Here is a 25,706-nt window from a genome sequence, read left to right as displayed (position 1 = left end):
GAATTTAGTATATATACGAGATTTTATCACTGACACCACTATATAATTCCAGCACATTTTCATCTCCCCCAAAAGAAACCCACTACCCATTAGTAGTCACTCCTCATTTTCCCGTCCCCCCAGCCCCTGGAAACTACTAATCTACTTTCTATCTTTATGAACTTGCCTATTTTGGACATTTATATAAATGGAATCATAGGGGACTTCCCTGGTGGTGCAGTGGTTAAGAATCTGCCTGCCAGTGCAAGGGACACTGGTTCGATCCCTGGTCTGGGAAAATCCCACATGCTGTGGAGCAGCTAAGCCCATGCACCACAACTACTGAGCCCGTGCTCTAGAGCCCATGAGCCACAACTACTAAGCCTGCGTGCCACAACTACTGAAGCCTGCATGCTCTAGGGCCTGCATGCTGCAACTTCTGAAGGCTGCACTCCTAGAGCCCGTGCTTCACAACAAGAGAAGCCACCACAATGAGAAGCCCACGCAGTGCAATGAAGAGTAGCCCCCTCTCACAGCAACTAGAGAAAAGTCCACACACAGCCAAAAATTAAAAATAAATAAATAAATGGAATCATGCAATATGTGGTCCTTTGTGTCTGGCTTCTTTCATTTAGCATAATGTTTTCAAAGTTCATCCATGTTGTAGCATGTTTCGATATTTCATTCCTTTTATGGCTGAATAATATTCCACTGAATCTTGAGTGAGCTTTTGTTTGCTTCTTTCAAGTAACTGGTCATAACTAACACAACATTATAAATCAACTATACTCCAATATAATTTTTTTTAAAAAGTAAAAAATTTAAAAAAATATAAAAAGAAAGAAACTGGTCACTTTTATCTATTGGATTTATTGGCATAAAGTTGATTTAGTATCTTTTATTATACTTTTCATATATATAGAATTTTTAGTGATATTTCTTACTTCATTCTTGATATCTGTAGCTTGTGCCTTCTACCTTTTTTCTTGATTGGTGAAGACAGTGGCTGATAAATTTGATTCACCTTTTCAAAAAATATCAGATTTTGGTTCTATTGATTTTCTATATTGTTTTCTGTCTTCAATTTCATTGATTTTCAGTCTTATTTTTATTATTTCCTTCTTTCTGCTTGCTTTGAGCTCAATTTGTTCTCCTTTTACTACTTTATTAAGGTAGAACTTTAGGTTATTTATTTGAGAAATTTCTTTTTTTCTAATATAAGCATTTAATGCTATCGATTCTAAGTATTTATCTAATATTGGGGAGACAAAAACATTCATACCATAGCAATGTTGAATATCTTATTTTTAAAAAGATAGACACTTTAAAGAGTAATTTTAGGTTCACAGCAAAGTTGGGAGGAAAATACAGAGATTTCTCATATACTCCCTGCCTGTATATATGAACAGCCTCTCCCACTATCAATATCTCACACCAGATGCATTTGTTACAACTGATGGACCTACACTGAAACATCATTATCACTAAAGTCCATAGTTTACTGTGTTCACTCTTGGTGGTGTACAATCTATGGGTTTTGACCAATATGTAATGGCCCGTATCCACTATTATAGTATCACACAGAATAGTTTCACTGCCCTGAAAATCCTCTTTGCTCCACCTATTTATCCCTTCCTCCTCACTGACTCCTGATAACCATTGTTCTTTTTATGGTCTCCATAGATTTGCCTTTTCCAGAATGTCATATAATTGAAATCATAATCTTTTCAGATTGACTTCTTTCACTTAGTAATATGCATTTAAGGTTCTTCCATATATTTTAATGGCTTGATAGCTTATTTCTTTTTAGCACTGAATAATATATTATCTGGATATACCACAGTTTATGTATCCACTCACCTACTGAAGGACATCTTGATTGATTCCAAGTTTTGGCAATTATTAATAAAGCTGCTATAAACATCCATGTGCAGGGTTTTGTGTAGACATAAGTTCTCAGTTCCTTTGGGTAAATAGCAAGGAGCACAATATCTGGATCATATGTTAAGAGCATGTTAAGTTTTTTAAGAAACCGGCAAACTGTCTTCCAGAGTAGCTTGTACCATTCTGCATTACCATTAGCAATGAATGAGAGTTCCTGTTGTTCTACATCATTGCCAGCATTTGATGTTGTCAGTGTTGAATATCTTTTCATGTGCTTATTGGCACATATGTTCTGTCTGGTGGAGTGTTTGTTCTAGTATTTTTCCTATTTTTAAATTCAATTTTTTTGGTATTTTTTTTCCTTTTGAGTTTACAGAATTCTTTATATATTCTGGATCAAGGCTTTTGTCAGATATGTAATTTGCAAACATTTCCCCCAGTTTGTGGCTTATGTTTTCATACTTTTAATAGGATCTTTTGCAGAAAAAAATTTAATTAGATGTTGTCTAATTTATCAATTTGTTTTTCTATGGATCATAGCTTTGATGTCATATTTAAGAACTCTTCATCTATGACTCGTGACCCTAAGTCACAAAGATTTTTCGTATGCTTTCTTCTAAAAGTTTTATAATTTTAAATTTTACAATATGATCCATATTAAATTAATTTGCTGTTGCTTTTATTTGGTACATGCTAGCATAGTGGTAGGACAAGGGGATTTCTCTGTTGTCCCGGTGTAGTCTCAGTCTTAGACAGACCTTGTGTACCTTGGTTTACCAGAGTGGAGTTTTCTCAGCCATACTGCCTCTCCTCTGCATGGCAGCTAAATATTGCCTTATGTCTTTGGTGGGCCTTTGAAGGAGAGTTTTCTGCCCCTTCTCATTGCTAGGAAGCCTCTAATTGTCTGGGTCTGGGACAGCTTTCTGCCCCTCTCCTAAGGAACAGGGGGATTTTTTTTTCCTTTTACCCTTCTTTGGAAACAGTGGGTGTTCACACATTTCCTGAGGGGCAACAGCGTGCACTGCCACACCTCCCCCTACCAGCCAGTAGCATTTGTGCAGAATTTTTGCCTTTTCTGTAGTAATGGCTTCCCCTCTCTTCCAGGCCTGCAATATTCAGAGAGGCTTTACCTGGTGTTCTGCCCTGCCACCCATCTTTCTCATGATCACCAGGTGTAAGTCTGTGGAGAACAGCCTGAGAGTGGATGCAAGCTTCCCTGGTCTTTGCAGTTCCAAGTTTTGTAATATCATGGCACTCCACATTTGGACTTTAGAAAAATCATTTTAAAATTTAACTCAATTCTCCTTACTGATTTATGGCATCATATATCTTTTACTCCTGTGTTGTGCTACGGGTGAACCAGTGCTAGCATTCCATCTCTCCTTGGAAGGCTTGTCTTTGGATTTTAGGCTACTCTGTTGCCCTGTAACCTCAGCTTTCTGATGGGCTCAAGAAAAGTTATTACTTTGTTATTTATTTGCCTTTTTTGTTGTTGTTAGGATAGAAATTATGCAGTTACCATCTTTTCTACATCCTAGGCTAACGTGGAATTCTGGGTGATATCTTTTAAAAAATCAATTTGTTTAAAGAATATTTAGGAAGAGGTCATATAGGAGTTTCCTTTGGCACTGTATGTCCTTGTGTATAAGCCTAGTCATCTATTTTAGTTCTAAGATGTATTGCAATGTTAATATTTTATTATTTTTAAAAGGAGGTCAAATCTTCCTTGAGTTAAGGTATAGTATTTATGTTTTTAATGAGATTTTTTCTCATTTAAATGCCATTTGATAAACAACAAAGTGTTTCTAAGGTATGAAATTAGATTCATTTTGAATAGCTATTAATTTAAGTAAGGCTTTAACTTAAATTCTTTTCTTGAAAGGGATTAAAATCCAAAAGATAAGAAATGCCATTGCAGGACCTCTGATTAAGGGTCAATTTTACTAAAAATTGAATTACCATATGAACCAGTAATCCCTCTTCAGGGTATATACACAAAGGAAATGAAATTAGTACTTCAAAGAGATATCTGGACTCCCATATTCATTTTGGCATTAGTCACAGTAGTCAAGATATGGAAATGACCTAAGCGTCTATTGATGGATGAGTGGATTAAGAAAATGTGATATTTGAAATATTATTCAATCATAAAAAATACGGAACTCCTGCCATTTGTAACAATATGGATGAATCTGAAGGACATTATGCCAAGTGAAATAAGTCAGCCACAAAAACAAAGTACTGCATGGTCTCACTTATACATAAAATCTAAAAAAGTTGAATAAGGCTTCCGTGGTGGAACAGTGGTTGGGAGCCTGCCTGCCGATGCAGGGGACACGGGTTCATGCCCCGGTCCGGGAGGGTCCCACGTGCCGCGGAGTGGCTGGGACCGTGGGCCATGGCCGCTGGGCCTGCGCGTCTGGAGACTGTGCTCCGCGGCGGGAGAGGCCACAGCGGTGAGAGGCCTGCATACCACACACACACACACACACACACACAAAAGTTGAATACATGGAAACTGAGAGGAGAATGGTAGTTACCAACGGCAAAGAGGTGAAGGAAATGGGGAAATATTGTTCAAAGGGTACAAAGTTGCAGTTATGTAGGATGAATACGTCTAGAGATTATCTTCAACATGATGACTCTAGTTAATAATACTGTATTGAATCCTGGAAATTTGCTAAGAGAATAGATTTCAGGTGCTCTCATCAGACATCAAAAATGGTAAATGTGAGAATATATGTTAATTAGCTTGACTGTAGTAAACCTTTCACTATGTATATAGAATTATCGTATTGAACACCTTAAGCATATACAATTTTTATTTTAAAAATACATTTTATCTTGCTTGAATTAAATGTCCAATTACATATACTAGATCATACTCAAAGATGTAGAAAGCACAGAAGTTAGGTAGAAACTGTGTTGCCTTTAAGAACTTTTCCTGATTATATAGGCTGTATTTTCTAAGAGTGTGCTAAAGAGTTACAAGATTATTCTCTATAACATTCACTTTGAAAATCTCTTGAAACTAGACTTCAGGTCAATTCAATAAATAATTTAAGAGTTAAATGAACTCTGAACCAATAAATGCAGGAACAAAATAATAAAAAGAATCTTCAGTTTTAGGATGGAAAGCCAATTATTGTTTTTTTATTTTAACACCTTTATTGGAGTATAATTGCTTTACAATGGTGTGTTAGTTTCTGCTTTATAACAAAGTGAATCAGTTATACATATACATATGTTCCCATATTTCTTCCCTCTTGTGTCTCCCTCCCTCCTACCCTCACTATCCCACCCCTCTAGGTGGTCACAAACCACCTAGCTGATATCCCTGAGCTATGCAGCTACTTCCCACTAGCTATCTATTTTACGTTTCGTAGTGTGTATATGTCCATGCCACTCTCTCATTTTGTCACAGCTTACCCTTCCCCCTCCCCATATCCTCAAGTCCATTCTCTAGTAGGTCTGTGTCTTTATTCCTGTCTTACACCTATGTTCTTCATGACCTTTTTTTTTCCTTTTCTTAGATTCCATACATATGTGTTAGCATAAGGTATTTGTTTTTCTCTTTCTGACTTACTTCACTCTGTATGACAGACTCAAGGTCCATCCACCTCACTACAAATAACTCAATTTCGTTTGGCTTTTTGGCTGAGTAATATTCCATTATATATGTGTGCCACATCTTCTTTATCCATTTATCTGTTGATGGACACTTAGGTTGTTTCCATGTCCTGGCTATTGTAAATAGAGCGGCAATGAATATTTTGGTACATGACTCTTTTTGAATTATGGTTTTCTCAGGGTATATTCCCAGTAGTGGGATTGCTGGGTCGTATGGTAGTTCTATTTGTAGTTATTTAAGGAACCTGCATACTGTTCTCCATAGTAGCTGTATCAATTTACATTCCCATCAACAGTGCAAGAGTGTTCCCTTTTCTCCACACCCTCTCCAACATTTAATGTTTCAAGATTTTTTTGATGATGGCCATTCTGACAGCTATGAGATGATACCTCATTGTAGTTTTGATTTGCATTTCTCTAATGATTAATGGTTTTGAACATTCTTTCATGTGTTTGCTGGCAATCTGTATATCTTGTTTGGAGAAATGTCTATTTAGGTCTTCTGCCCATTTTTGGATTGGGTTGTTTGTTTATTTGTTATTGAGCTGCATGTGCTGCTTGTAAATTTTGGAGATTAATCCTTTGTCAGTTGCTTCATTTGCAAATATTTTCTCCCATTCTGAGTGTTGTCTTTTGGTATTGTTTATGGTTTCCTTTGCTGTGCAAAAGCTTTTAAGTTTCATTAGGTCCCATTTGTTTATTTTTGTTTTTATTTCCCTTTCTCTAGAAGGGGGGTCAAAAAGGATCTTGTGGGGCTTCCCTGGTGGCGCAGTGGTTGAGAGTCTGCCTGCCGATGTGAGGGACATGGGTTCGTGCCCCGGTGCGGGAGGATCCCACATGCCGCAGAGAGCCTGGGCCTGTAAGCCATGGCCAATGAGCCTGCGCTTCCAGAGCCTGTGCTCCTCAATGGGAGACGCCACAGCAGTGAGCGGCCCGTGTAACACAAAATAAATAAATAAATAAATAAATAAATAAGGATATTGCTGTGATTTATGTCATAGAGTGTTCTGCCTATGTTTTCCTCTAAGAGTTTGATAGTGTCTGGCCTTACATTTAGGTCTTTAATACATTTTGAGTTTCTTTTTGTGTATGGTGTTAGCGAGTGCTCTAATTTCATACTTTTACATGTAACTGTCCAGTTTTCCCAGCACCACTTACTGAAGAGGCTGTCTTTTCTCCACTGTATATTCTTGCCTCCTTTATCAAAGATAAGGTTACCATATGTGCTTGGGTTTATCTCTAGGCTTTCTATCCTGTTCCATTGATCTATCTTTCTGTTTTTGTGCCAGTACCATACTGTCTTGATTACTGTAGCTTTGTAGTATAGCCTGAAGTCAGGGAGCCTGATTCCATAGCTCTGTTTTTCATTCTCAATATTGTTTGGCTATTCGGTGTCTTTTGTGTTTCCATGAAAATTGTGAAATTTTTTGTTCTAGTTCTGTGAAAAATGCCAGTGGTAGTTTGATAGGGATTGCATTGAATCTGTAGATTGCTTTGGGTGGTAGAGTCATTTTCACAGTGTTGATTCTTCCAATCCAATAACATGGTATATCTCTCCATCTATTTGTATCATCTTTAATTTCTTTCATCAGTGTTTTATAAATTTCTGCATACAGGTCTTTTGTCTACTTAGGTAGGTTTATTCCTCGATATTTTATTCTTTTTGTTGCAATGGAAAATGGGAGCATTTTCTTGATTTCACTTTCAGATTTTTCATCATTAGTGTATAGGAATGCCAGAGATTTCTGTGCATTAATTTTGTATCCTGCGACTTTACCAAATTCATTGATTAGCTCTAGTAGTTTTCATGCAGCATCTGTAGGATTCTCTATGTATATTATCATGTCATCTGCAAACAGTGACAGCTTTACTTCTTCTTTTACGATTTGGAATCCTTTTATTTCTTTTTCTTCTAGGATTGATGTGGCTAAAACGTCCAAAGCTATGGTGAATGAGTCGTGAGAGTGGGTAACCATGTCTTGTTCCTGATATTAGTGGGAAGGGTTTCAATTTTTCACCATTGACGACGATGTTGGCTATGGGTTTGTCATATATGGTCTTTATTATGTTGAGGAAAATTCCCGCTATGCCTACTTTCTGCAGGGTTTTTATCATAAATGGGTGTTGAATTTTGTCAAAAGCTTTCTCTGCATCTATTGAGATGATCATATGGCTTTCTTCCTTCAATTGGTTAATCTCGTGTATCACATTGATTGATTTGCGTATATTGAAGAATCCTTGCATTCCTGGAATAAACCCCACTTGATCATGGTGTATGATCCTTTTAATGTGCTGTTGGATTCTGTTTGCTAGTATTTTGTTGAGGATTTTTGCATCTATGTTCATCAGTGATATGGGCCTCTAGTTTTCTTTCTTTGTAACCTCTTTGTCTGGATTTGGTATCAGTGTGATGGTGGCTTTGTAGAATGACTTTGAGAGTGTTCCTCGCTCTGCTATATTTTGGAAGAATTTGAGAAGGATCGGTGTTAGCTCTTCTTTAAATGTTTGATAGAATTCACCTGTGAAGCCATCTGGTCCTCTGCTTTTGTATGTTGGAAGATTTTTAAACACAGTTTCAACCTCAGTGCTTGTGATTGGGCTGTTCATATTTTCTATTTCTTCCTGGTTCAGTCTCGGCATGTTGTGCATTTCTAAGAATTTGTACATTTCTTCCAGGTTGTCCATTTTATTTACATAGAGTTGCATTTAGTAATCTCTCATGATTCTTTGTATTTCTGCAGTGTCAGTTGTTACTTTTCCTTTTTTATTTCTAATTCTATTGATTTGAGTCTTCTCCCTTTTTTTCTTGATGAGTCTGGTTAATGATCTATCAATTTTTTTTATCTTCTCAAAGACCCGCTTTTAGTTTTGTTGGTCTTCACTATCGTTTCCTTCATTTCTTTTTCCTTTACTTCTGATCTGATCTTTATTATTTCTTTCCTTCTACTAACTTTGGGGTGTTTTTTCTTCTTTCTCTAATTGCTTTAGGTGTAAGGTTAGGTTGTTTATTCAAGATGTTTCCTGTTTCTTAAGGTAGGATTTTATTGCTATAAATTTCCCTCTTAGAACTGCTTTTGCTGCATCCCATAGGTTTTGGGTCATTGTGTCTCCATTGTCTTTTGTTTCTAGGTATTTTTTGATTTCCTCTTTGATTTTTTCAGTGATCACTTCGTTATTAAGTAGTGTATTGTTTAGCCTCCATGTGTTTGTATTTTTTACAGATCTTTTCCCGTAATTGATATCTAGTCTCATAACGTTCTTGTCAGAAAAGATATTTGATATGATTTCAATTTTCCTAAATTTACCAAGGCTAGATTTGTGACCCAAGATATGATCTATCCTGGAGAATGTTCCATGAGCACTTGAGAAAAATGTGTATTCTGTTGTTTTTGGATAGAATATCCTATAAATATCAATTAAGTCCATCTTGTTTAATGTATCATTTAAAGCTTTTGTTTCCTTATTTATTTTCATTTTGGATGATCTGTCCATTGGTGAAAGTGGGTTGTTAAATTCCCCTACTATGATTGTGTTACTGTCGATTTCCCCCTTTATGGTTGTTAGAATTTGCCTTATGTATTGAGGAGCTCCTATGTTGGGAGCATAAATATTTCCAATTGTTATATCTTCTTCTTGGATTGATCCCTTGATCATTATGTAGTGTCCTTCTTTGTCTCTTGTAATTTTATTGTAAAGCCTATTTTGTCTGATATGAGAATTGCTACTCCAGCTTTCTTCTGATTTCCGTTTGCATGGAATATCATTTTCCATCCCCTCCCTTTCAGTCTGTATGTGTCCCTAGGTCTGAAGTGGGTCTCTTGTAGACAGCATATATATGGGTCTTGTTTTTGTATCCATTCAGCCAGTCTGTGTCTTTCGGTGGGAGCATTTTATCCATTTACATTTAAGGTAATTATCGATATGTATGTTCCTATTACCATTTTCTTAATTGTTTTGGGTTTGTTATTGTAGGTCTTTTCCTTCTCTTGTGTTTGTTGCCTAGAGATGTTCCTTTAGCATTTGTTGTAAAGCTGGCTTGGTGTTGCTGAACTCTCTCAGCTTTTGCTTGTCTTTAAAATTTTTAATTTCTCCATCAAATCTGAATGAGATCTTTGCTGGGTAGAGTAATCTTGGCTGTAGGTTTTTCTTTGTCATCACTTTAAATATGTCCTGCCACTCCCTTCTGTCTTGCAGAGTTTCTGCTGAAAGAGCAGCTGTTAACCATACCCTTCTGTGTTATTTGTTGTTTTTCCCTTGGTGCTTTTAATATGTTTTCTTTGTATTTAATTTTTGACAGGTGGATTAATATGTGTCTTTGTGTGTTTCTCCTTGGATTTATCCTGTATGGGACTCTCTGTGCTTCCTGGACTTGATTAACTATTTCCTTTCCCATGTTAGGGAAGTTGTCACCTGTAATTACTTTAAATATTTTCTAAGTCCCTTTCTTATTCTCTTCTTCTTTGGGACCCCTATAATTCAAATGTTGGTGCATTTAATGTTTTCCCAGGGGTCTCTGAGACTGTCCTCTATTCTTTTCATTTTTTTTTTCTTTTTTCTGCTCTGCAGTAGTTATTTCCACTATTTTATCTTCCAGGTCACTTATCCGTTCTTCTGCCTCAGTTATTCTGCTATTGATACCTTCTAGAGTATTTTATATTTCCTTTATTTTGTTGTTCATCGTTGTTTGTTTCCTCTTTAGTTCTTCTATGTCCTTGTTAAATATTTCTTGCATTTTCTCTATTCTATTTCCAAGATTTTGGATCATCTTTATTATCATTATTCTGAATTCTTTTTCAGGTAGACTGCCTATTTTCTCTTCATTTGTTAGGTCTGGTGAGTTTTTACCTTGCTGCTTCATCTGCTCTGCGTTTTTCTGTGTTTTCATTTTGCTTATCCTACTGTGTTTGGGGTCTACTTTGTGCAGGTGCAGGTTCGTAGTTCCCATTGTTTTCGGTGTCTGTCCCCAGTGGCTAAGGTTGTGGCAGTGTAGGGTTCCTGGTGGAGGGGACTAGTGCCTGTGTTCTGGTGGAAGAGGGTGGATCTTGTCTTTCTGGTGGGCAGGTCCACGTCTTGTGGTGTGTTTTGTGGTGTCTGTGGCCTTATTATGATTTTAGGCAGCCTCTCTGCTAATGGATGGGTCTGTGTTACTGTGTTGCTAGTTGTTTGGCATAGGGTGTCCAGCACTGTAGCTTTCTGGTCATTGAGTGAAGCTGGGTGTTGGTGTTGAGATGGAGATCCCTGGAAGATTTTTGTCATTTGATTTTACATGCAGCTGGGAGTATTCTTGTGGACCAGTGTACTGAAGTTGGCTCTCCCACCTCAGTGACACAGCCCTCACGCCTGGCTGGAGCACCAAGAGACTCTTCTCAACACGGCTCAAAATAAAAGGTAGAGAAAATGAAAGAAAAACGAAAGAAAGAGGATAAAATAAATAAAGTTATTAAATTAAAAAATAATTATTAAGGAAAAAAATTTGTTTTATTTTTTAACATCTTTATTGGAGTATAATTGCTTTACAATGGTGTGTTAGTTTCTGCTTTATAACAAAGTGAATCAGTTATACATATACATATGTTCCCATATCTCTTCTCTCTTGCCTCCCCCTCCCTCCCTCCTTCCCTAACCCACCCTTCTAGGTGGCCACAATGCACTGAGCTGATCTCCCTGTGCCATGTGGCTGCTTCCCACTAGCTATCCATTTTATGTTTCATAGTGTATATATGTCCATGCCACTCTTTCACTTTGTCACAGCTTACCCTTCCCATATCCTCAAGTCCATTCTCTAGTAGGTCTGTGTCTTTATTCCCATCTTACCCCTAGGTTCTTCATGAGCTTTTTTTTTTCTTAGATTCCATATATATCTGTTAGCATACAGTATTTTTTTTCCCTTTCTGACTTACTTCACTCTGTATGACAGACTCAAGGTCAATCCACCTCACTACAAATAACTCAATTTCGTTTCTTTTTATAGCTGAGTAATATTCCATTGTATATATGTGCCACATCTTCTTTATCCATTCATCTGTTGATGGACACTTAGGTTGCTTCCATCTCCTGAGTATTGTAGATAGAGCTGCAATGAACATTTTGGTACATGATTCTTTTTGAATTATGGTTTTCTCAGGGTATATGACCAGTTGTGGGATTGCTGGGTCATATGGTAGTTCTATTTGTAGTTTTTTAAGGAACCTCCATACTGTTTTCCATAGTGGCTGTATCAATGTACATTCCCACCAGCAGTGCAAGAGTGTTCCCTTTTCTCCACACCCTCTCCAGCATTTATTGCTTCTAGATTTTTTGGTGATGGCCATTCTGACTGGTTTGAGATGATATCTCATTGTAGTTTTGATTTGCATTTCTCTAATGATTAATGATGTTGAGCATTGTTTCCTGTGTTTGTTAGCAATCTGTATATCTTTTTTGGAGAAATGTCTATTTAGGTCTTCTGCCCATTTTTGGATTGGGTTGTTTGTTTTTTGGTTATTGAGCTGAATGAGCTGCTTGTAAATCTTGGAGATTAATCCTTTGTCAGTTGCTTCATTTGCAAATATTTTCTCCCATTCTGAGGATTGTCTTTTGGTCTTGTTTATGGTTTCCTTTGCTGTGCAAAAGCTTTTAAGTTTAATTAGGTCTCATTTGTTTATTTTTGTTTTTATTTCCATTTCTCTAGGATGTGGGTCAAAAAGAAAAAAAAAATTGAAAAGTAAAAAACAAAGAAAAATACGGATGTACGGATCCCTAGGACAAATGGTGAAAGCAATGCTATATAGACAAAATCTCACACAGTAGCATACACATACAACTCACAAGAAGAGGAAAAGGGAAAAAAATTATCTTGCTCCCAAAGTCCACCTCCTCAATTTGGGATGATTCCTTGTCTATTCAGGTATTCCACAGATGCAGGCTACATCAAGTTGATTGTGGAGATTTAATCCGGTGCTTCTGAGGCTGCTGGGAGAGATTTCCCTTTCTCTTGTTTGTTCGCACAGCTCTTGGGGTTCACCTGTGGATTTGGCCCCGCCTCTGCGTTTAGGCCGCCTGAGGGCATCTGTTCTTCGCTCAGACAGGACGGGGTTAAAGGAGCCGCTGATTCAGGGGCTCTGTCTCACTCAGGCCTGGGGGAGCGAGGGGTACGGATGCAGGACGATCCTGCGGCGGCAGAGGCCAGCATGACGTTGCACCAGCCTGCGGCATCCCGTGCGTTCTCCCGGGGAAGTTGTCCCTGGATCTCGGGACCCTGGCAGTGGCAGGCTGCACAGGCTCCCGGGAGGGGCGGTGGGGATAGTGACCTGTGCTCACACACAGCCTTCTTGGTAGCAGCAGCAGCAGCCTTAGCGTCTCATGCCCGTCTCTGGGGTCCGCGCTGATAGCTGCGGGTCGCGCCCGTCTCTGGAGCTCCTTTAAGCAGCGTTCTTAATCACCTCCCCTCGCGCACCAGGAAACAAAGAGGCAAGAAAAAGTCTCTTGTCTCTTCGGCAGCTCCAGATTTTTCCTGGGCTCCTTCCCAGCTAGCCATGGTGCACTAACCCCTTCAGGCTGTGTTCACACCGCCAACCACAGTCCTCTCCCTGGGATCTAAGCTCGGAAGCCCGAGCCTCAGCTCCCAGACCCCGCCTGTCCCAGCGGGTGAGCAGACAAGCCTCTCGGGCTGGTGAGTGCCGGTCGGCACCGATTATCTGTGCTGGAATCTCTCTGCTTTGCCCTCCGCACCCCTGTTGCTGTGCTCTCCTCCATGGCTCCGAAACTTCCCCCCTCTGCCACCCGCAGTCTCCACCTGTGAAGGGGCTTCTGGTGTCTGGAAACCTTTCCTCCTTCACAGCTCCCTCCCACTGGTGCAGGTCCCTTCCCTATTCTTTGGTCTCTGTTTTTTCTTTTGCCCTACCCAGGTACGTCGGGGGGTTTATTGCCTTTTGGGAGGTCTGAGGTCTTATGCCAGCATTCAGTGTGTGTTCTATAGGAGCAGTTCCACGTGTAGATGTATTTCTGATGTATCTGTGGGGAGGAAGGTGATCTCCGCGTCCTACTCTTCCGCCATCTTCTCCTGTCTCCAATTATTGGTTTTAAATGTCTTGTTTTGTCTAAATATGTCAGGACCCTGACATAGGCCTACTTGGGATTCTAGATGTTTCCGATAGGGGTTCTGAATGTTACTTGGGAAATTAAAATAATCCTCTGCCCCCTAGTATCCACGGGGTCCCCTTTCATAAATGTGTGAGCTCCTTGAACATTCATAATTCTAACAAAGAGTGAGGTTCTAAATAGAAAATAAAAAGTCTTTGGCGAGGCTAGACTTAAACTCAAAGCAAATTCTCCTCCAGGGAGCTATCCAGGGTACTACACTACGTTTACCTGAAGTTGTCCTGATCCCCTGGACAAGAACCCTCTGCCCATATCAATGTCTATGTATCTTCCTAATTTCAACTTGCTTATCTCTGACTTGTTGACCATAAGTAACCTAGAGGCTTTGTCACCTGTCCCAGTCTGTGCCCAATCTGAATCTGAATATATATATATATAACTTTTTCTTCTGTAGCCACCTCCAAATTTGCCTATTTTCCCAGTTGAGCTCCTAATATAGGGCATCACAAAAAAGGCACTTTTATTACCTTCAACTGTATATACTAATAATAAGTTGTTAGCTTGCCAACTGTTTTTATATAATGAGGTCTTAAAGGGCTTCAGTGGAGTTTGTACCTTTTATAAGATTTCCTTTGTGGATTTTTTTTTGCAGTTTAAATTCGCATTTACTTTCCAATACCTATAATTTTTTATATGAGTTTAAAAATCTGAAATTTGAATGAATCATATAGGCTTTTTGAACAAAATTACTCTCTAAAATATCTGTCTCTTACTTTGGCTTATTCTAACTTAAAACAGTCGTTCTCAAAGTTTGACTCTAAGACCAGCAGCATCAGTATTACCTGGGAACTTGGTAGGAATGCAAACAGTCAGTCCCCAATCCAGATTTAATGAATCAGAAACACTGGGGCTCAGCAACCTGTGTTTTGACAAAGCCCTGCAGGTGGTTCTGATGTGCACGAATCTTACCAACGACTTAGATTACAATGTTAATAAGACCATGACCATAAGTCTGAAATTATCTGGTTCAGTTTAACATAATTCCTATTTAGAAACTTTAAATACCAGGGGAACCTAGTGAACATGTATGGATGGGCCCAGGGAAATCTTTTATCATTACCTCAGTCATGGAAACTCTAATCACATGTTTTATTGTAGGTGACAAGAGTCTTGAAAATTATATGCAAAAGACAGTCTGACACTAGGTAAATTGGTGGATGCACAAATTTACATTTTTTATTGCTTTACAGATTTATGAGTTATGTTTGAAGTCTTAGCAGGGAAACATGGTTACTCTCATATCCTTAATCAAAGAATGGTCCACTTTTATCTCAGAAAGAACTCTCCTCAAAAAAGTTCTAAGATTTGCAAGGGACCCAATTGAAAAATTGTGAGCTAGGGAAGAAACATTATATAAGCAGTCAAATTAATTGGCTCTACCTTGGTTAATAATGCTGTGAAGGATGTGGGCAGCCAGATTACCTTCATATCTGGTGCTATTGCTTGGGCTTATAAAAATGTATCTGTTTTGTCAACTATGGCTCGTTATTACATTTATGTATGTCATCCTCGGAATTCATTTCCTGTTTAGTAGATCCATCATTCTAACATTTTGGCAAACCCACTATTAAGATCAGCTGTTTTTTTTGTTTTTTTCCAGAAAATGTCATTATAACCAAATATGTTGGCTGGATTTAAAGATATTTAGAAATAAAAAGAAAATAAAATTTTACTTTTTGATATTTGCTTGTATATAATACAGAAAAACTCCTTTGTAACCTGTGCCATTGTTAAAATGAAATGAGTTGGAGTTCTAGCTAAATGGTAAAATGTAAGTATCTTTCATAAAAATCTTAGGAGTTAGACTACAAACAATGGTTAATACTCTTCCCCCTCTCTAGTATTATTAAGTGATTTTACTCTCTGTGTACTATAAACTTTACTGTCCAAAGAGGAATAACTACTAAATTACGGTCATATCTATCATCTATTTACTGTTTAATCTCATTCATCTCAACAAAAATGCAATAATGAAACATATTTCACAAGTATGTGTGACTTGCTCCCCCTTTTGAAGTTGATTTGTAGAGGGACCGAAGTTACTTAGTATTTTTAGAGAACAAAAGTTATCTGACAATCCTAAGGAATGATTTAAATATAAGTATTTGCTAAAACAAACGTTTCCTGTTTCTCTACATAGATCCCATTTTTATATTTTTCAATCAGAGTATCTCCAAGATAAAATATTTGAATATCTTTCTAATAGTGCTTTTATGCTCTGTGTTGGCTCATCACTTTCCAGCTATTTGGATTATAAACTTCGGGGAACTAAGCAGAGATTACTGAGAGATTGTGTGGCTTTTTCTATAATTATACCCTAAATATGCATTACTTTGTATATGTCACAGTTTTGGAATCAGAACCACAATGTAGGATCTGTGGGTGTTATGTGATCTTCTGATCAACGGTCCTTGGTTCATATTTCACACCCCCTTAGTGGAGCCAAGATGGGTTGTGTTTTATCTCCATATGGGTCAGTTAACTTTTTTCAGCTAAATTGCATGATCACCAACTTTCACACCTGACCCTGATCATCCAGTGTGTGCCATTTGTCACAGGGCAAAGAAGTCAGTGTGGAGGTTTGTGTACCCTTTCCCTAGTCCTGGAAATACTCAGAAAACATGCTCTAATGATGGTAGAGTCCATCTTATCTTTTTTTTTTTTTAGTTTTTGTAGCTGAGCATTATTTTAATTTTTAAATGTATTTTATATTGGAGTATAGTTATTTTTAACAATATATTATTTAGAAACTAGTTATAGTACATCCCAGTTACAGAACCACCAAAATATTGCCAAATATTTTGTAAACTTTTAATGCTATGCTACAATAATTGGAAATCCAGAGATACATAGGCATATAGAAATTTTGAGGCAAAAATATCCTGAAGACTGAAGGGAAAGCAACAAACTCTGCTGTGTATACTTTGTAGAAGATTTAGAATTTCCACTCTTCATGTACTTTGTAGAAGATTTAGAAGTTACAGTCTTCCTTAGTATATGCCTTTGTGCTTAAGTAAAGTCATCATATTTTTCACCAACAATTCAAGGGTCTTCTCGGCTAGTAGAAATTAGATCTAATAGTCCCTGGTTACTAATAACTTAAAATCAGATAATACATCTTTTATACAGGGAGTCAACACAGAACAAATAGGCATTAAACTTTGCAGAGTTAAGTACTGTCATACATTTTTATATCAGATCACAGCTTTAATACAGTGTCTGGCTAAAGTAGAGACGTGTTGTTTGTCCATCCAACATATTTATTGAGCACCAGCCATATGCTGTGAATGCAGAGCTCAATAGGTTAATACAGTAACATAAAACAGCTCAAAGTTCTCTGGTAAAGAAAGATAAAGAAGTGCTAAAATTAGTATATGGAAAAGATATTATGGAAGTACAGAGGAATGGGTGACTAATTTATCCCTGGGATGAGTGGAAGGATGGAATGAAGAGGGGAAGTTAATCTCAGAGAGGTTTCACAGAGCACCAGAGTGGGGTAGAAGGTTTGACACCAGGTAGACCTGGTTTTAATTCTAGATTTTTCATTTAATATCTGTGAGGTCTTGGGGAAATCACTGAACCTTAGGCTCAGGTTTCTCGTCTGTAAAATATAGATAATATAAATTTTCACAAGTTGTTATGTGGGCTAAATGAATTCATGAAGAGCATATGTCTGGAGCATAGTCAGCTCTCAGTAAGTAGTAGTTAATGTTGACTGCTATTAAGAGAAAGTTGTCTAGGAATACTAAGATAGGGAGGAGACAATAACATATGCATAAATTTGACTGGAATGTGAACTGGTAGATGAAGCTAGGAAGATAGTCAGAGGCCAGATGGGGAAAACATGTAAACATTTGCATTTAGAGCTAAGGAGTTTGGATATTTTACTGGAGATGATAGAAGAAACATTGGAGAATTTTGATCAATGGGCTGCCAAGTGAGGAGGATGGATTGGGGACAGTATAAATTTAGAGTCAGAGAGACCAGTTAAGAGGAATCATTGTTATCATTGGTTCAAGTAAATATTTTACAAGGTGGACTGAGTCAATGGCAGTGGGATAGAGCAGACATTGAAAAAATATTTGAGATAGAAGAAAAAAGACTTGTTAACTGATGGAAGGATTTGAAAAATGGGAGTCTATTAAAATCATTGAGTTGAGGAAGGGATTTTCATTAATTTTTTAATAAGAGAGACATATGTATGTTTATATGCTAAGGGGAATGTTGAATGAATGAACGTATATGAAGGTTAAATTGTATATAGAAGCAGAGTAATACATTCATAGTGAGGAAGCTTCTTAATATAGTTGATGTGGTGTATTTATCAAATGCATAAAACAAGAGCAAAGGACAAATTCATTCATTCAGAAAATATTTACTAAGCCTCATTATGTTCCAATTATTATGCTAGGTGCTGGAGGGAATAAATACATAAATAAATAATATACCACATGTTGATTGGTGTTATGAAGAAAAAGCAGGGTGAGGTTAGATAGTTATGGGATGGTGTTTTAGAATGGATGGTCATAGAAAGACTCTGAGGTGACAAAAAGCTAGTGGATGGTGGAGGTCATTAATTATTCTGAAGAAGACTAGGTGAGGCGCTGGTTGGTTAGGGTCGAATCAAGAATTCAGTTTGAATGGGTTGTTTGAGATCCCTACCAGGTATCCAAACAGAATAGGCATTTGCATGTACAAGTCTTGATTTCAAGAAAGAGTTTATGGTTGGAGGTAAAATTTGAGAGTCCTCAGCATACAGATGGGATTTAAAGCCATGGAACAGGATGGGATATGGAAATGCCTAGAATGTTGGGGAAGGTAGAGGTCAAGGACTAAGCCCTGAAGTTCCAACTTTTAGAGATTAGGAAGGCGAAGGATGATCTGGCAAAGGACACTGAGAAGAAATGGCCAATGATGGAGGAGGAAAATGAACAATGTTTTGTTCTGGGGGCCAAGTGAAGAAAATGTTTAAAGAGTCATGAACTGCATCAAATGCTAATGAGTGGTCCAGCAAGTTGAAGTCAGTAACAGCATGTTTTTTGTTGTTGGGAAATGTCCAGTAGAGGGAGGAAAATAGACGTTGTGAAAGGGGCGGGCGGGGGATTGCAGAACAAAGCCTTTGAGTAGGCAAGAAAAGATGATATCCAAATCTCAGAAGCATTGGCCTAAGACCGTTGTCAGTTCAGCCAAAGGGGAGTTTATGTGCGTGTGCGCACACACTCACATATTTTCACTGTTTATAGCCCCATGCCCCCACTACTTTCAAAACTTTCATTTTCACAGAATCATATTCATAAAGCTCACTTTCTCCCTGGGATTTTAAGCAGAGTAGGTGGGAGTGACCTACTAGTGATCTTTGTTTGCGATTCAGGGACAATCTCTGTGGTCCGCTTTACTTTGCTAACGCTGGACACTAGATGGTGAAATAAATAGAGGGCACAGTTCAACGTTTTCCACGAGCACAGCACCACGGCCCTAGGTGTAGTAGGTGGGAGGGGGTGCTTTATGTCTACCATTAGAAACCTCTCCAAGATACTGAGCTGGCTTAGTCGCTGTTACAGTCGCTTTTTTAAGTTCTTTTAAGTGTCAAATATGGAATAACTTTTTAACTTTAAGTTCTGAAGTATTTCCATGAGCAGGATCTTGATCATCTCCCATGTATGAGGCTGTCCTTTATCTCAGTTAAATTGCTAGCGCCTAGTACAGCGTGTGGCTTAGAGTAGCAAAGCAGTAAATGTTTGATTTGGAGAAGAGAGAAAAATGATAATTACTGTCACTATAGGTCCAATATACTCAGAGCGGGGTGGAGGTGAGGTTAGCTTCATACATTCTGCCTTTACTGCCACAAGTAGAGTCCAATAAGTGGTGGTGTATGTGAATACTGGAAACATTGTGTGTCATCAATAATATGAAGACAACCAGCGTAAACACCAACACCGTGAGCGGAACAAGCGGGGGGCCGGGAGTTAGGGAGCGCAGGTGTATTGTTTTATTTTAAAAGGATTTTATTCCTGTCACCAGCTTCTAGGAGGATAATGTAAAATGGATTAAAACCCCCGCCCTAGTATTTGTCACTAAGTACCAAAACGGGCGTGGTTCGGCGTATAGGGCGCCTGCTTTTGCGAGCCCGGCAAGCAGATATTACTGGAGTCCTCCCCTGACACTGACCCCTCCAACGCTCAGGAGGGTCCCCGGTTCCCCCAACCTTTTTGGGAATCCTCCCGCCGGCAAGACTGCTCGGTAGACTTGAGAGGGCCTGCTGAGCCTGTGTGAACAACGCCGCGCATGCTCCGTGGAGAGGGCAGATTTACCGAGGAGCTAGCAGAGGATTTTACTACTCCTCTCCCGCCTCCCCCGCCCAGCACGCCCCCTCCCCTCTTTCCCACCCCCCACCACGCCGTCTCCTACACCCACCCACCCCCTCTTTCCCACCCCCCCTTCACCCCAGGCTGGGGAATCTCCATTGACGTTCGGGTGACGCTGCTCTGCCGCCGCGGTGGGGGGTTCCAGGCGCCGCACAGGTAAAGCCGCCGCTGCCGCCATATTGACAGAACTGGGAGCTGGGAGGGGGCCCGAGGAAGCGGGGTGGCCGCGGGGGGAGTCACCGCTGAGCGACTGTCGCGGAGGCTGCAGCGGCGGCAGTGGTGAGCACGAGCCAAGCGGCAGCTCTTGGAGAGGCAGCACAGAGTTGTCTTCTCTATGGGGAGTAGCAGCCTGCGGCGGCGGCGACCCCTCGCTCCGAGTCTCTGAGGGACCCCACGGCGAGGGCAGCTGTCGCAGAAGGCAAGGCTGGGGATCCCGGCGGCGGCAGCGGCGGCGGCAGTGGCAGGCAAGCTCCAAAGACGGGATGCGCGGCCGCGCGGGCGGTTGGCAGCTCCTGTTCGAGTGCTCCTGAAGGGGCGATGCTACCGTTCGCTTCTCAAGACGAGCTCTGGGACCGAGAAATGGAGCTGTTCGGCGGCAGCGCAAGCAGCTGCGAGGTTAGTGCGGTGGCCAAGAGGGGCTGGAGCTGCGACCCTCCTTCTCTCAGGACCATTGCCGGGGACCCGAGAGAGAAGGGGCATGGGGCTGGGAAGCGAGATGCCCAGGCCAGCCTCCTTGAGGCTGCGGGGCGGCGGAGCACGCTCTGCCCAAACCGATCTTTCGCCTGGGAGCCGGCGGGGACTGGGCGGCGGGCTCTGGAGTTGGGAGTGAGTGCAGCCCGGGCCCGGGCTCGGCCTCGGGCGGAGTGACTGCCTCGCGGGCCACGCCAGAGTTGTGACTAAGTTTCTTCACTTTGCGACCTGAAGTGGAACTGGGGGATGCGCCAGGTGCCGCGCCTGGCTCCGCGTGTCCCTCTTTCTACGCTGCGCCAAGTTTGCTAGTTGGGAACATTTTGGGGGACAGCTGCTGACTGCAGCTCTCTATTGAACCCCGGGCGCCTTAGGAACCCAGCGCAACAGAAACACAGCAGAGTGACAAACTCTGGGGAGATATGCACATAGGGATGAGTGCTCCTTTTCTCATTTCTTTGTGGCTTATTGTGGTTCTTTGTAACAACCTAAGTGGAGATTAACTGGAGGCGAGGTTTCTTTATCTACATTCAGGTGATGTTCTGCAGCCTCCTTTGCGGTCCCCTGAATTCTACTGCCCTTTTCCTCCCGCCCCTTCTCCCTTGCCCAACTGTTGTCCCCGCCCCGTTGGTCAGTAAAAGAACACGCAAAGTAAGCCCCAGCCCTTATGAGACCAATCTTTGGTAAGACAGCGAGGTTCAACCGAAGTATTTTGGTTCGCCTCTCTTCCCGCTCTTCTTACTTTGAAACTGTTCTGGTTGGGCTTTGGTCAGCTGTACAGTGAGAACTTAGATGTGCACAGGTACTTTGTTTTTATTATTGCTGCTTTGTTGTTTATTCTTGTTATTAAAGCAAGAGACATTTAAACACAAAAACGAGACTTTGTGGATAGAAAGTCAGATATTTTTCTGATAACCTAATCACTGACAGCCTAGTAGTACAGTAGAGACCATCACAATCACAGACCTAAAAATACTGAATGCCAAATTGATTCACAGTAGGATATTTTGAGGTAGGACTCGCAAGCCTCCACATCTCTAGGTGCAAATTTGTCTTGAAGTACTTGCTTCATCCTTAAAAATACACGTTGGACTGCTGTCTAACTTGTTCTTTTTTCTTTTCAAATTTCCAACTGAACTGGGGTTAAAGTTACATGCCAGAATAACATTTAACAAGAAATGTAGTGGAAACATGGAAGGAGTCTAAAGTTGAACCCTCTCTACTTATAGGAAATATTTTACTAGTACAATAAGGAATTCCTAAGTACATTTTAATATTCTACATCTCTTAAGAACAGGATAAATGAAGAGGGGTTTATTTCTTCTTGGAATGTTTCATAGTTGCAAGAATTTTCTAGAATACTATTCAAGGGGAGAGGAATTTTGTTTTATTTATGCATGTAATCTATTGACTTGTAGTTCCAGGCATCTGGTTTATAAAAACAGTTAAATGCTTGGATATAAGGTTGGGATGGGGGGGGTTTCGCATGCCTACTCATTATTTTTGTTAACTTTGAATGTAGAAATGTTTTAAATTGTAATTACTGCATATGGTTTTTTTTTATTGTTTGCAGTATGTTTTAGGTATTATAGAGATTTAACAATGGGTCTCTCTACCTCAGCAATTTGGAAAAATACTGGAGTGGAAATTGTTAATCCCTATGAAGTAAAACGAAAGGTGAAGGTAATGTGGTAAAGATAGTATTTCTGCCTTCTTTGTCTAAAACAGTTATGATTGGTTAGATTTAACCCTGCAAGTGACTTAATTAAAAATATTCTTGGTGAAAACTAAATGCTACATCTGAATCTGCTTAGACCTGCTTAGTACTTAGAAGAGGGTTTTGTTGTTGTTGTTGTTGTTGTTGTTGTTATTGATGTTTGTTCATAATGGTATTCTTTTGATAAGAAGGAAACAATTTTACTTCCCAGAATTTATATTTATTTTAATTACATGTTTGTTGATGTTGGCTTTAGAAATGTTAACCTTGAGCATGAGCTTTGCAGCCCTCAATCGTGATAGTTTTTAGGACTAAGGGTGCTTTCATTGTAGAATATATTTTTTGAAAATGTGTTGGAGTCCTTAAAGAAAATGTAAGTAAGAATCTGTTGACTTTAATGTCAAAGGAAACTTTAATGTCTATTTCTGTGTGTGTTAAATCTTGGTAAAATTAAAGATTATATACACTATTATATATTGTGGAGTGTTTTTCAACATCTTTTACCTGTCTTGTTTCATGGGCAGCTGTTAACCTTTGAATTATCATTCAGAAGTGTGAGAGTTGGTTGTTTAGACTCAACATATTTTTTCACAGGAAAAAATTATTAAGGATAGTTACATTTTTAGACCAGTGCACAATAGTGAGGTACAGTGATGAAGAGTCTAATCATTGTTTGTAAAATTGTCCTATGGGAAAATGTGTCAGAGGTTTCAAACAAGAATTAGGTTGGCTCCAGTGAGAGGTGGAGAATGGGCCTGAAAAATGGAAATATGGGCTCTATTGACTCCTGAGAAGAGGGTTCTTGGGAGAGGGGAAATAGGATAAGCAAGAAGCTTTGGTTGTGAGAACTCTTACAGGGACTGTCTCAATTAGGTCTACTGGGAATAGGGACTTCAAAGGGTATCAACCCTCAGGCAGCCATATTTTACCTGTTGCCTGGATTCTGTCAGGATCAGGGAAGAGGTATAATGATGAAGAGCCTAATCACTGTTTGTAAAATTGTCCTGTGGGAAAATGTTTCAGAGGTTTCAAGCAAGAATTAGGAGGTGTGATAGGTATTGGTCATTCCTGGACAAGGGTCATTAAGAATAGCCTGTTTTAGTAAAGTGGACTTTTCATGAGGTAGTGCCATGTACATGGTTTGTGCGTTTTGTGTTTTGGTGAAGGAGTGTTTGGTTCCTGATGGAGTTTACTATAGAGTTTTCAAATTGTATATTATATCATATCATCATATTATATTAAATTTTAAACGGTACTTATTTCTTTAGCAATACTGCTTTTGTTTAAGGAAGTTAGCTTTGAAAGTAATACAGTTCACTGCTAAAAACAGTTTGGAGCTAAAGCCACAGACTCTAAAAATTTAACTAGGATGTCAAATATATGTCATATTGGGAAAAACTGCTAGTTTTAATTAACTTCATGAGACCCTGTAGTAATAGGGGAAAGAATATGGGCTTTGGAGGCCAGTTTAATCTGGGTTCCAATCTCACCTCCAACATATACTAGCTGTGTGGCCCAATGCAAGTTACCTAACCTTTCTGAGCCTCAATTTCTTCATCTGTAAGTGGGAGAAGAACCATCTTCAAGAGTTGTTATGTAAAAACTGAATACTGAATACTGTACTGTGTTTAATTCACTTGGCAAGGTGCTTTGCACATAGTAGGCCTCCAGTTCCTTCTCTTTCCCCACAGTCATCATCATGCCCCTTGCTCTGCCCCTAAACTCTGAATTATTGTAAACTATGTTAAAACCTTGGGATTTAGATAGCCATGGTCATAGCTCCAGCTTTCCCTTTTATGAGGTGTTCTTGGAGGAAGGAGGAATCTGATATTGCTAGGATATGTCTGTGATGTGAGAATGGGGATATAGTGTGAGATGAGGTATTCATCTAAAGGTAGGCAAGGCCCAGATTGTATGGGGCTTTTAAAGCTAATTTAAGGGTTTCCAGTGTTGTTCTGTAAATGGGAGTTACTGAAGATTTTTGAGTTCATGAATGACATGACCAGACCTATGCTGGCGATAACGGATGGCAGTGTATAGGATAGATTGGAGTTGGGGAGAGACTGAGGGTAGGGAATATTAATCAGTAGAAGTAGTAATGAGATTTTTAAACTAGGACAAAAGGGGTAAAAGGTGAAGACTGATGGGAGATACCTTGCAGACTTAAAATAGTTTGGCAACTGATTAGATGTTGGGGAGTAAGAGAAATTAGGAGTGTTGTGGTAGGACTTAATTCAATATAACAGATATTTAATGCTTGTCTGCCAATAAAAGGGTCTGTGCTAGCCACTGGACTAATATAAATAGATATTTGCAGCATAGGGAGATAGAAAGCTAAAATGATCCCCCCCCCACCATAGTGTCTTGAACAAGAGCAAGCCACTCTAAAGATTTCTGGTTATGCTTGGCATGCTTAAAATCTTTACTAATAATGGTGAATGCACTTACTACTAGCTAAAAAGTTTTTCAGTGCTTTTAAAATGGTGCTCAGGCCTGTAATTTTTGCTTTATCAATATTCATCTTAAATAGCAGCCCCCAGTGCAGAGGGCTGTGCTGAAAATAGTGACTGGTGCTTCTTTCTAGAATGTGGAAAAGAGAACAGGGACATCTGTATTTCTTATATACTTTCACCAGGTTTATTTGGACTAGAAAGTGGGGAGTGGCCAACAGGGCCCTGACCCCTCACCACCACTGGTGCCTTCCCAGTTTCTCCAAGACTATCTTCCTTTGAACCAGCCTGGTCTGGAAATATTCAGGTCAGTTCCTTCAGGGCAGGACCTCTATATTTCCCTACCTTGATTATTTCATCGAGAGGTAATCATTACCTCACCATTCCAAAATAAGGCCTGACTTGGTGCCGTTGCTTTCTCAGGCCATATTGTCGTTTCAGTACCACCCCTCTAAGTCTCTCTCATGTATAATTTTGAGAGGGAAGTATAAGATTTTTTCCCTTCTTGTTATTTCTCTCTTGGTGGATGCTGTCATTATCTTTAGCAGCAGTTCTCAGGATCTGGTAAGTACTTCGAATCTTGAGGTCTTACATTTTAGTACTTTGTCAGAATTTGCTGTATAATATTTACACATTTATGATATTTCTAAAGATTATTTACTGTTCTTGATGATAGTAGTTGTTTTTCTTTGTCTATATTGTTTTATTTTGTTTGTTTTTAGGTGGGAAGGGAGTTGAATGGGAGAGAGATTTAGAGCTAAGCTTAAACTGGCTTTTGTAGATAATAGAGATGTTTTCTGAATTGCCCTGGAGGCATTCTATGTAACTGATTTTGCTGCTGGATTTTAATTTGTA

The 25,706-nt window shown here is 39.5% G+C and overlaps 1 protein-coding gene across 4 annotated transcripts in view; it reads left to right on the top strand.

Moving 5' to 3' along the window:
• RPS6KA6 (ribosomal protein S6 kinase A6) overlaps positions 1-25,706 on the top strand; it is a 227,927-nt gene that overhangs the window by 41,671 nt on the left and 160,550 nt on the right. For 2 of the 4 annotated variants that reach the window (XR_003796370.1, XM_029240500.1), the window contains exon 1: positions 20,412-20,612. The exons of the other annotated variants lie outside the window; for them this stretch is intronic. Coding sequence is in view for 1 of the 2 variants with exons in the window: in XM_029240500.1 (XP_029096333.1) it covers positions 20,535-20,612 (78 nt within the window). In the remaining variant the exon portion in view is untranslated. Of the gene's footprint in view, positions 1-20,411; positions 20,613-25,706 lie in introns of those variants that run through there. 4 annotated transcript variants of the gene reach the window in all.

Source organism: Monodon monoceros, unplaced genomic scaffold, assembly GCF_005190385.1.
Source record: "Monodon monoceros isolate NGI ecotype Baffin Bay Population unplaced genomic scaffold, NGI_Narwhal_1 Super_Scaffold_22, whole genome shotgun sequence".
Taxonomy (NCBI): Eukaryota; Metazoa; Chordata; class Mammalia; order Artiodactyla; family Monodontidae; genus Monodon; species Monodon monoceros.
Note: the sequence above shows the minus strand (reverse complement) of the source record. Positions and strands in the feature narration are given on the sequence as shown.